The 12721-nt window shown below is 45.3% G+C and overlaps 1 protein-coding gene across 1 annotated transcript; it reads right to left on the bottom strand.

Annotated features, from left to right (window-relative positions):
- Positions 1-1054: 1054 nt before the first annotated feature.
- LOC131130178 (cytochrome P450 2J2-like) lies at positions 1055-12251 on the bottom strand. The gene is made up of 9 exons (XM_058074428.2): positions 11983-12251; positions 11742-11904; positions 7925-8074; positions 7683-7843; positions 7420-7596; positions 6127-6268; positions 5873-6060; positions 1853-1994; positions 1055-1782 (listed from the first exon to the last, which is right to left on the bottom strand). Exons 1-9 carry the CDS (start codon positions 12163-12165, stop codon positions 1607-1609), a joined length of 1482 nt encoding a protein of 493 aa, XP_057930411.2. The 5' UTR covers positions 12166-12251; the 3' UTR covers positions 1055-1606.
- Between the last annotated feature and the right edge of the window lie 470 nt (positions 12252-12721).

Here is a 12721-nt window from a genome sequence, read left to right on the forward strand (position 1 = left end):
CCAGGGTGTACCCCGCCTCTATAGCCCGAAGACAGCTGGGATAGGCTCCAGCACCCCCGCGACCCTCATGAGGATCAGCGGTAGAAAATGAATGAATGAATGAATGAACATGCATAATATTAAACATTAAGAGTTTTGTCGTCCAATAAGAAAAATAAACTTTGAGAGTTGAAATACTGAAGAAGTGGCAATATTGTGAGACAATTAGCTTTGTGGGAAAAGTTACTTAATTCTTTGCTTTTTTTTTTGTTTTTTCATAACATTACGACTTGAAAAATAACGTCTTTCTTGAAAAGAAAAGTGCCCATCCTCCACAATCCTTACGTGAGACATGAACACACACTTTTCTGTGTGTACTAAAAATATAAAAACAGCTAAAAAGAAGCAGCAAAGAATGCACGTAACGGGATGCACCTATTCCACCTTTTCACACCCTCCAATTTGAAATACAATTGAGAAACTGCTAATATATATTCATCTATGTGTTCCGTAAAGTCTGAACTTGGAAGTGAAACCAGGAAAATGCATGTTGAGCACAATACATGTGGGCCTCTCTATAGTCCGACAACCCACTAGTCCAACCACCACTGGTCCGACGGGCCGCTACTCCGACAAACCAGTACACTCGGGACAAGTTTGCTACCTATTCAGACTTTACAAAATATTCCCACATTTAGTGTACATTTAGTGTACTTTCAATTTCATTCATTTTCTACCTTAATGTTCCTGTTAAAAATGAATGGGCAATTTAAATGTCGCCCTCTGCTGGTGAAAAGTCTTCAACCTTTCTATGACTGAATCACTTAGTGGATTCGACAGTGATGGCTCGGTTGATGAAGTACCTGCTTCCCAACCCAAAAAAAGGTGACGGCTAAGTTGACAACTTATTTCTTCATAACATTAATTCCTGATTGCAACCATTGAATTGACTTTAGTAAATATCCCCACATTTAGAGTGATTTGATATTTTCTATGAAAATCCAACAACAAAATGTTAAAATGTGTTACCAATTCAGACTTTTCTAAATATTTGTACAAAGTGTTTTTTAATCACGTCAAGCAGAAGGGTGGCCAGCCAATCACAGGGCACATATAGACAAACAACCATTCCCACCCACATTCATACCTATGGACAATTTGGAGTGGCTAATTAACCTAGCATGTTTTCGGAATGGGGGAGGAAACCGGAACATGCAAACTCCTCCCATGTGCCCAAGTGGAGATTCGAACCCAGTCTCCTGACTGTGTGGCCCATATGCTAACCACTTGGTCACCGGCCACCATGTGGCCCTGTTTTTTGAGTTTAGAAAAGTTCATGCTAGGTGGTAGCTAGGTGCTAGCATTCCTTTCCATGTTGCTAAGTGAAATCAATGCACCCAGGAAGTAAGTTTTTAAGTGCTTAAAAAGACCAAAATACAGCCAAATACTGGATTACATGTTCTCATGAATGTGCCTGTTACCTGTTCATCAAACCATGAAACCTTGTTTGGGGTTTTTGGAGGTGTTTTAATAGCGGGCTTTGTAGGCTGAACAGCTATCTCTAAGGGAGACCTCTAACTGCTGAGGTTAGGTGGGGAGGAGATGAGACGGAAGAGGGTGAAGGACATCAACGTAACACTGCAAGCACCCTGAACTCCTCAGGGGAACGCGTGAAGCCCATCACGCCCTCCAGGTTTGGCATCTCCCCCGGAACGGCAGTGAAGGTGAAGCGTTGCAGCAGACTGGTGAAAAACAGAAAGAGCTCCATCCTGGCCAGCTGCTCCCCCAAACACGCACGCTTCCCTGGAAGCAAAAACAGCACTTTTAGCTTTTCCATTGAAACCAGACCTTCTTGCTTGGAGACTTGTGGAACCTGCTGAGAATGGCAGAAATGCATCTCTTTTGCGGAAGTGGCCCTCTGAATCCAGGAAATGTTGAGGGTTGAAGGTATCTGGCGTCTCCCACTCATTGTTGTCATGAAGCACAGATGTGAGGATGGTGGTGATGGCTGTGCCCTGGAATTCATCATCAGAGGATAGGATGAGGTCTTGGTGAGGGAGGGTCCCTTTTGCGCTTCCCGCAGCTCATGCTTCTTTTTCTCGCTCTGTGATTGGCTGCTATACGTTGTCAATATCCCGCCCACCTGTTCAGGCTAACCAATCAACAGAGTGCACTTGTGGTGTGCGCTGTGATTGGCTGTTCCGACAGCCGACCTGCTTTGGCTATAAATGTATGAAAGTATTCTCTTGTGTTATATCGTTTTCAGCACACAGTGAGAAAAGGGAAGTTGTTTTAAATGTATTTGTTAACATTGTGTCGAGTGTCTAAGTGGACGTCACAATCGAACTTTGAAAGTTAGAGAGTGGCGATTTGCGATTCATATTAAAGTTCCTAGAAAAGACATTTCACTGCACTCAACACAAAAACGTTGGTGCTAATTACCTTTTAACAGTTACTACGAAGTTGAAGTTAATTGACTACTAGCAAAAACATTCACGTACAAATCCAGCTAATTAGCATGACAAGTTGAAGCCTTTTGTTCATTACTTTGTAACAATGCGTCGTCGATTGTGTTTGAATACTAGCAAAAAGGTTCATGCAAAATAGACAGATATAAGTCTCACTTTGGGTGAACATGTGTTATTGTGTGTATTTACTGGTTCAATAGGCATAGGCATGAAAGGTATGAAAAAGTGGATATTTATTTGTATTCTTTTAGGCTTGCTTACAAGTTAAACATGCCACATACCATAGCACATTTTAGCCACGGCTGTTTTAAAAAATATATACATGTATTTTAATATCAGTCCACTTGTAATATTGATTATTACTCCAAATTTGTGTTCCGCACGGCGACCACTGAGCTGACTCTGAAGTCTTCTTTGGAAGCGTCACGGCTGCCATGAAGACGGGCGAGAAGGTGAAAGAGGAAGCCCGGGCATGCTTCATAGAGGCTGGAGGCGACCCCGAGTGCTGGCAGTTGGTGCTCAGTGAGAGAAAGCTCCAGTTTGGTCAGTACCGGGGTCAAACTTTCAAGTGGTTACTCGGTACTGACGTGGGCTACGCATGTTGCGTTTTGGCGTCACACCAGAAGGAGCGGGAAAGTGGCGACAAGTCCCAGCCTCCCCTTGCTGCCAACAAGCATGTGCTGGCATCGTATGCACAGCCCTTTCCACCCATGGTGGCAGCCATCCACAGTCGAGCAATGCAGATGGGCCATTGTAGTGTCACGGCGATGGAGAACACGCTTGTGGGATTGGGGGTGCATGCCAAAGAGTCTTCTAAAAGTCTTTACGAATCCCCCAAGGAACACCAAACGTGAGTTGCATTGAGAAATGAGTCATCCGTTTGTGACTGTAGTGATTTCTATTTTTATTGTTGTAATGTGTTCAGGTACTTGCAGCGGGTGAGGCGGCAGAATGTGAAAAAGGGGGTCACTCATGCACACCCTCCAGCAGTACGCCATTGTTCGTGACAACCAGGCCAAGGAGCGGAGCAGCGCCCAACCCCACACCTCAAGTAAATACCACCGCTGACCCCACGACGGCCGCACATTCAGCGGGCCGTTCACACGCTGTGCGAGCTCAGGGCTTGCGTGACTTTGTTTACAGGCAAAGAGGAGCCCGTCGATGTCATGCTCCTTGAAGCTCTTGAGTAGGCGGAGTCTCAGGGTGAGTGTGCTTCATTGATTAGTGCTGCAAAAACAACCGCATGTGAAAGTACGGCAAGTTCATTGAACTGACTTAAATGTGTTGGCAGCTTCTACCCCACAGACGATGGCACCGCCACCAACAACACCACCACCACCACCACCACCACCAACCTCCAAGACAGAGGCCAGACCTCATCCTGTAGCCCGGGGACAGCGCCGTCTGCCACCCGACCTCTGGAGCTGAGGTATGAGGACATGCTGATGTGTGCAGCTGTTCCAGGCGGCGTGTTCAGTGAGTGTCTTCCCTGTCACAGATGCTTCCAAAATCCTGGAGGCAGACTCTGCCAGAGGACCAACACGACTGGGTGGGATGCGCGCTGTTCATCCTGGGTCCTAAGGCGGTGCTCACCTCCAAGCTGCAGCTCTGGTGGGACCCACCCAGGAGGCCGCCATATTATATGTAGCTCCCTGCATCGGCCAGTGCATTTTACTACATGCGTCTGTTTTTGCGGTGCCCATATAAGATGTGGGGTTACAAACTTTTGTGCCCCACATGTAAGCCATGAGGAAGGTCCTTGACGTGAGCAGCTGGTACCTCATGGCCACGGAGTACCTCGAGTGCTACAGCTGTTTGCCTTGTGGGCGCCAGTGATCGTCAATCAGATGACGGCCTACGTCAGGGAGGACACCAAGTCCAGGATCACCTCAACATTTGGGTAGATATTAAAAATGGACTCCACACAGAAGGCAAGTAACCCCTAAACGTAGTTTTTTTTTAATTAACCAACCCCTTGCACTCTGCCAACACTTTGTTTTGGCTTTTTCAGATCACCAAGTTGGTCAGTGAAGCAGCAGGAACAGCAGCGTGGGTCACCAATGCAGGCAACGAGTACGACGGTGCTCATATCGCTGCTCATTGCTGCTGAGGGGGACGGACTGCGGGCCATGGCTGACGGGCTGGTATGGCGCTACAGGGAAGCCTGAAAGGATCCCCCTCAAGTGTTGAGGGGACCGTGACTGCTGCTGCGCCAGTGGACAGTCTAAGGTGAGTTTTTTTTTTTTGCACGTCCTTTGTCTCATCATGGCCAGTGTTGCCTGCCCACAAAGCAACATGTTCTTGTTACCATTAGGTGGCGGCCATGTTCAGCGAGTGTGTAGATGTGTGGCACCTCATGCTCGGCTTCGCCAGGGGTGTCACCACTGATGCCCATGTGCTGTATGGCACGTTCATGGCCAGGCTGTCCTTCGCCATTTTTGAGTGGGACGAGAAGTTCCTCAGGGAGGCCACGGGTCACGGCGGCTTTGTTCAGCTGTCGGCCAGGGAGCTGGCCCGGCACTGCCGTTGCCGCACCCGCCGGGCAGAGGAGACGGAGCGGTTCATCCAGGAGGTGCTTGACCACTTTTGGGAGACCAAGGACACACTGGGCGTTGCCCTCTTTCATCAGGAGAGGATTGGGTAAATTTGGGCAATGCAATGCAGTGCCGCCACCTGGCCTGCATCCAGGACCTGCCGGGTGTGGTGCTTTACACCAAGATCGGCAGCGTTACCAGAGGCGGGGGACACATGCCAGAAGTGCGACCTTCCTGCACAAAGTGAGTTTGGCCAATGCACTTTCTGAACCAGCCAGGGCACAAACTTACATTTTTGCACCTTAAATGACAAATTTAAGGTAGAATCAGTAGAACTTTGGCTGGCTGAATGCAGGGAGGAGGAGAGAAAACGGGCAGCAGAAGAACAAGATGCTGAAAAGTTGTAGCCAGTAGTAGAAGTGTGGTTGTTGTTGTTTGAATATAAAGCCTTGTTCGCGTAATTCATGGTGTGCTTTAGTTGTGTCACTGGTCACGCGTGTTTATCGACATCACACACTAAAAGTGTGGTATGGCTTATAACCAGGAACCTGCATTGATTTCACTACACCGTGTCTACGGCCACTTCCTCCCGACGGTGACCGCCAGCCAGCACGTGGCTAATTTAAATGTGGTACGCCTTGCCCGACCGGCATATGGCTAATTTAAATGCGGGGGCGCGTCCGACTTCTCGTATCATTCTGAAAAGTCAAGCAATCGACCGGGAGAGACGACGCCTCGAAAACGAAGCTGCGGCAAAACAGTGCATTTCGCGCCCGAGGTAGCCCAATTTCGCAGGCAGCGGCGGCGGGACGAGATTCCTCCGCGCGCGGGGGTCCCCGAAGAACGGGCCCAAGCTTCTTGGTGAGGGAGGTTCCCTTGGTGGTGTTTTACCTTTGGGACAACGTATCCTCCCAATGTAGCATCTTGACTGGCCATCTTAGGGAATCCAAAGGGAACAATGTTGGCCATCCTTTGAGTTTCGTGGATGACGGCTTCCGTGTAGTGCATGTTGGGTCTGTCAGCCAACGTAGGTTGGCGAGCCTGTCCGATCACCCTGTCGATCTCCGCCTGGACTTTGTCTGGGAGAGTCAGAAGTCACAACTGTAAGTTTCTGAACGCTATTGGAAAGAGACACCCAGACTCACTCTGCATCTCTGGGTAGTGCAGCATGTAGACTAGAGCCCAACGCAAGGTTGTGGCTGAGGTTTCTGTGCCGGCCTCCACAAGGTCAAGCATGCAAACCAGCAGGGTTTCAATGTTGAAGCCGGCCTGAGGGTCTTCCTTCCCCTGCCAAGTTGCCAACAGAAAATATTTTTCTCGGAAACAAAAGATATTAAAAAAAACATACAGTACATCTGAATCTTCTTCAAGTGAGACTTTGCTGGAAAATGTTATTTGTTTTGTTATTTGAAGGAGGAGAACATTGAGAGTCTCTCCTCAACATCTTGCGCAGGCTTTTCCAAGTATCAGAGTCATGCATCTCTTGCGTCCGGAGGCACTGACTTCATGGTGTCCATGGGGAGGGACACCGAGGCCTTCCCGGGAAAGCTGCAAGACGTAATTTTTCCAGCATGTTCTAGCTCTTCCCCGAGACATTCTCACCATGGAAGCTTGCAGTAGGCATCTGGACTAGATCTGGATTACTACCTCGACTGGCTCCTCGACTGAGTTCCTCCCAAAGGATGGAGCTTTTTACTCTCGCTCTCTACTTGGTAAGTTCAGCCAACCTACAGAGGCTCTGATCTTGCTCTTTTGGTCACTGCCCAAAGCTCATTATCCTAGGTGAGTTGAGGAACCTAGGCGAGGAACGCTCGACCAGTGAATTGAGTTTTGCCTTACGGTTCAGCTCTCTCTTTCCCACGATGGTCGGCATTATCGCAGATGCTGCTCCGACCCGCCTCTCAATCTCATGCTCCAGCCTTCCCTTCCTCATGCACAAGAACCTGAATAACTTGAACTCTTACCTCACTCCAAACTCGAAGCGTGCAATCTATCTATCCTTTTCTGTCTGAGAACCATGGCCTCAGATTTGGAGATGCTGAGTCTCATCCCAGGAGCCTCGCACTTGGCTGAAAACCTCTCGAGTAAACTCTGAAGGTCACAGATTGCTAAGAATCATCGGGACCACATTATCTGTGAATAGCAGAGATGAGCCTAAGGACCCTAAACTGGACCCCTTCAATATCTTGACTGTGCCTGGTGACAAAGGGCAGCCTTGGCCAAGGAACAGGCTGGACTTACTGCTGGAAATGCAAACCAGCCTTCTAAAAAAGGGGGACCACCACCCCAAGTTCCACACATCCACACATGCATCTGCTGCATTCTGCCACCACTCCAAACAATGTTAGAAGATCAAATGATCCTACAGGATCGTGATTCTAACCGTAGCTGGAATCAGGCGCGAGTGGCCTTGCTAGGGAAAAATGGAATCAACTCACCTTCTCTATCTCACCAAGGTACACGTCAATATAATCCCGGGGTTCATCTTGGTTCCTCTCTTCCTTGTGCTTCTCCACTTCCTTCCGCAGAAAAACCATGATCTCCCTGTAGTTGGCATGCACCTTCTGGTGGGGACCAGGCAGATACTGTAGCAGACGGGGGAAGGCGTCGTAAACCTGCGGACAGAACAAACCCTTTAGGCTGGTGCTGCTAGATGGCCACGTGTCATTATGGAGCGAATCGAGGCGATGGCGGCCATGACCTGTATAACCTCAGAGGTGGCGAGTGCGATGGCCTCATTGTCCAACTCCAGGAACTTGCGAAAGGTCCCGTCACTGTACTCAAAGCGGCGTCCAAAGACCACAGATGAGATGATGTTACTCACTGCATTTATTATGGTGTACCGAGGGTTGAACGGCTTTCCTGGAAAGGTAGAATGAGGATATGATGGATCAATACGTTTGTTTTGGAAGTCAATTTCACAGCTCTCTGAAATGGACTTGCCTTGTTCCTCTTTGAACGCTTCACAAATGAAGTTACATTCGACTTCAATGTAGTTTTCTAGTGACTTGTGGCCTTCTCCGAAGTAACGAAGGTGAATGTTGGCAAATTTCCTTTGCTTCTTCCAGTGGTAGCCATTGCTCATGGCGATGCCTGTGACAAAATGTTATTCATTCGTCTTTAGTCATCAGTCAACAGTGATCCTGGTAACCAGTCAGCCATGGGTCACATAAAATGAGGTGACTGCTTCAGAGCTGGTTCAGAGTCTTGGTTTTCCATTATCATGGGCTGAACTGGGCCCATCGGATCTGCTCTGACCCCACACACCCCCAGCATGGACTATTCTCGCGCCTGGCATCGGGGAGAAGGCTCTGCAGCATCCGCTGTAGGACGACCAGGTTCAGAGACAGCTACTTCCCCCTGGCCATCAGACTGCTCAATGCCAAATAGGCCCCCTTACTTACATTATTATTATTTATTTAAATTATTTAAATTATTTGGGCAATTTACTGTTCACGCTGCACTTTACATTATGTTGTTCATATTTGGTGTCTATTCTATCTATTTATTCTCCACATTATTATTATTATTATTATTTATTATTACTTATCTTCTTTTGTGTCTGTTATTATATGGGAGCCAGGCAACGACATTTCGTTGGCAATTTCACTACTGTGTTTTTGTGCAATGACAATAAAGGGAGTCTATCTAGTCTATCTATCTAACTGGTGCTCGAAGTATTTTTTGCTTCAACTCGGGCTCCAAAAGCTCACTTTCAATTTCATTGACTCCCTTTTTTGTCAGACTTGAATATAGTCCGCAAATGCTGAAAATGCACCATCCGAATGCGAAATCGCCGACCACAATGCCCATCAAACAAGGCAGTGAATGAGGCGGAGGGTTATTAAAATTGAAATTTGTTTTCACATTTCTTATTAAATTGCCTTTCTACCATATATGTAAACACTATGAATACAAACATGTAAGTCACTGTCGAGGTTAATTCCTTTAATCCACACTTATATATTATGTTTGTGGTTGTTTCTAGCATAATCGCACATTGGTCGTGGAGAGAAATATTTTATATTTTCATCCCTATACTACTAAATGACATCTACTCATAATGTCACAAGTATGTTGGTGAGGAGGGACGCTGGCGTTAATTTATTGCCGCTCTCCCAGTTGTCATTTTAAAGTCTTTTGCATCATTTTTAGCTAATTTTGCTTAACTTGAAAGTCTGTTGTTTCACGTGCGCCAGTATGCTTTACTGCGCATACTGTTTTTATCTGCGGTGCGATGACCCACGTTGAACCGGTGTATTACCTGGAGAAACCTCCTGCCACTGGCGACTGGGTCCACCCATTGACGTTCACTAAGCCGAATCGCTCCATGGGGTGACATTTGATGGCTTTACTTTTCTTCATCGCCGTCTCACAAGTTCGGCTTGGACGTCATCCTGTGAAGTTTCTCTCTGATTATTTTCCGAGATCTGCTCGGCAGCAGTTAAGGCAGCCAAGATCTACCCATCGCCACACCACTTACACACATCAATTTTGTTGCCTTGCCAAAAAGGATTCCACCTTTGCTCCCACACAGTATGAGAAGGACCGTCTCCAGAGAGCAGGGCTGGGTGTGAGTCGCTTTAACTTTCAAGGTAAGTGTTCTAATTTTGTGTGGTTTTTCACCTCACAGTTACTATTGTGCATGTCAGTGTGCAATATACAGTATGTGTGTGTGTTTCACCATATCATTCTGAAGGAAAATTGCACCTTGGATCTTAAGCAGATTTTGTCAAGACAGTTGGCAGCTAATTTCAGTCGGTTCTTTCAATTCATTACATGCAATGCCAGACACAAACACGTAAAATTGAGACTCATAATTTAAATAAACCAATCCGACCTTCAAGTGTGTCATGATTCACTCTGGGGGTGTGAAAGAAATCTAAAGATTTATTCTACATTTTCAGCAGTTTCATTCTGATTTTATTCACAATTGCTTTTTCTAGTCTGATCCTAATGTCAGTACTCAATAAGTAATAGCTTTTTAAGTTATTGACAAGGTTTACCAGGATCTCTACAGTCTACAGTGATTTTTGTAAGAACTTTCTTTTGGTTTTATTTCTTAGGTGACCCATCAAGCCCAGGGGATTTCCAAGAACTTATCCTGTCAACTGGCTGTGGCTGTTTGCAGGCATACCTAGTCGATTTTCGCACTCACATGTCTCACAGTTCAACCCAAGAAACACTTAGGACCGCCCCCTCATTTGAATAGTTTTTCCTTCTGCATTTCAAGCTGACATTGTCTGCAGCATGAAATAAATACATATGAGAGCAGAGTGCTTTTATTTATTTATTGATATGTAATTCTATTTATATATTTATTTTTGTATTTATTTCTACATTTATTTTTGTATTTATTTTTAATTTTTGAATCTTGTTTTTTATTTTTGTATTTATTTTTGCATTTATTTATTTATTTATGTATATATTTTTTTGTTTTTATTTCCATTTATATTTATTTTTTGTATTTAATTTTTTGATTTTTTTTTCATTTTTGTTTTTATTTTCACTTTTATTTATTTATTATTTTGGCAGTTTTGGTCCTTCATACACCTCCACACCTGACTTTCGAAGGCCACATCAAAAATCTGTGCAAAACCTCCCTTTTCCATCTCAGGAATATAGCAGGAACTTCACCCAACACTTACCCTCACTGACGCAGAAAAACTTGTCCATGCCTTTGTCTCCTCTAGGCTGAACTACTGCAACGCACTCCTCATCAGGCTTCCCAGCAAAAACATCCAGCTGCTGCAGCACATCCAGAACTGTGCTGCCAGAATCCTGATGAGGGTGCGAAAGTTTGACCACATCACCCCCACCCTCAAATTCCTCCACTGGCTTCCTGTTAAATACCGGATTGAGTTTAAGGTCTCCCTCCTGACCTATAAGGCCTCTATGGCACTGCCCCCCACCTCAAAGAACTCCTCACCCCACAAGCCTCCTCACGCCACCTCCGCTCAGGGCTGGCCAATCTCCTCCTCCAGCCTCCAAGGACCAGGCTCAAAACTATGGGCGATGGCCCCTTTTGCGCAACTGCCCCAAGTCTGTGGAACTGGCTCCCCGATCATCTGAGGACGCCACAGACGTTAGACTGTTTTAAAAAAGGATTAAAAACATCTTTTTAGAAAAGCTTTTCCATAGCTTGCCTATTTTAATGCTTATTCAATGTCTTTGGTTGACTGTGTTGTGTTAGTTTGGCTTTGATCATTTCCACCTCCACTGCTCTACTTATTTTTTAGATGTTCTTATTGTGTTATTGTGACACTTGCTGTTAACTTTTATTCTTTTATTGTAACTGTTGCACTTTGAGATCATTTATTTGATGTAAAGTGCGTTTTAAATTAAATTTATTACGATTTATTATTATATTCTTACAATTGCAACTGTTTTCTAATTCAAATAACAAAAAAAAAATTCTCTTAATACTTTTAACTTTATTGTTGTAAAATTGCAGGTATTTTTTTCCCCAAATTTCTGCTGCTTTTTAATATTTAAATATTCAAATTTAATATATTAAATTATTAGAGCCCTCTAGACATGAACTATCACCATTATAGTCACCTTCACACTCCATCACCCAATATAGTAGACATAATTAGAGACATAAATAAGATATACTCACACTTTTTCCTGATACTAATTGTGAATGCATAAAGGTAAGATGTGTGCATATTGTTTGGTGCAACTCTCTGAAAAACAAACTGGTACCACACGCTGGTGTTTAGACTCTGGGAGAACTTAGTGGTACTTAGTCACTCACCGATGCCTTTAAAGAACTCATGGAAGAGCTGGACGATGGGACGATCAACAAAGCTGTCCAGCTGGGTGACGAGAGCTTCTTTGACCATCTTATAACCCCAAATAAACACCATCCTCTGACTGCCTCTCCTCAGGCTGAACACCGGACCGTACTTCTTTGCCAGCTGCGGACCAAAACAACCATCTCACAAATCCAAGAATTATTTGGGAAGTTTTTCATTACGTTCCAACGTTCATCTCACATTCTCCAAAGATTTGTCGTCGGCACGGGTGAAGACATTCCCGAGAAAAGGCACGGCCCAGGGTCCGGGTGGGAAACTGTGAGGTCTCCGGTTTCGGACCACATCTGTCAACAGCAGCACGACAAAACCAAACAGCAGCCAGCTGCTAATGTCCAAGCATTGGAAAAGCACATGAAAAATCATGATGAAGTTTTTCTACGTGAAAATCTTCCTGATGGGTTGTCACGTAGTCCGAGGAGGGAAAAAAAAGAGAGCTCTACTTGGACATGTTATGTAACACAAATTGAAAAACTAGAGCAGAGGTTAAACTCTCCCAGCTGATAACACTCACTTCCACACAGGAGCTTGTGTATGACATCAGGTAGTGTATGAAAGTACATGATACTACACATCTTTATCCTCAATGTGGATTTTAGTCTGACTGTAATCTGTAATTTCCCCAAGGCCACAATGTGCCTTCGTTGAAGTGACCTTAACTTTATCCCTTTCATTACTCAGGGATGCTCTGGCATTGGCTGGCCACTAGTCCAGGGTGTACCTCCCTCTCGCCCAAAGAAAGCTGGGATAGGCTCCAGCATACCCACGACGTCAGTGAGAAGAAGCAACATAGAAAATGGACGGACGGATTCCTCAGGGAATATCCTGAGAAAGTTATAGGGAAAAGCCTCATTGGAAAGTTGCTGCAACATTTTTGAAAATGCATCATTTCAGTCAATAATACAGAACATTTTCTAAATAT

Source organism: Doryrhamphus excisus, linkage group LG4, assembly GCF_037039965.1.
Source record: "Doryrhamphus excisus strain RoL-2023G ecotype Guam linkage group LG4, RoL_Dexc_Guam_v1.1, whole genome shotgun sequence".
Taxonomy (NCBI): Eukaryota; Metazoa; Chordata; class Actinopteri; order Syngnathiformes; family Syngnathidae; genus Doryrhamphus; species Doryrhamphus excisus.

Bases quoted from the DNA above. Each gene is read 5' to 3' on its own strand.
- LOC131130178 (XM_058074428.2), bottom strand. From the start codon at position 12,165: ATGATTTTTCATGTGCTTTTCCAATGCTTGGACATTAGCAGCTGGCTG. The intron at 8,075-11,741 runs GTGAGTGACTAA...ATTTTGTCACAG, and splicing joins TGAGTTCTTTAAAGGCATCG to GCATCGCCATGAGCAATGGC. The intron at 7,844-7,924 runs GCAAGTCCATTT...CTACCTTTCCAG, and splicing joins AGCGTTCAAAGAGGAACAAG to GAAAGCCGTTCAACCCTCGG.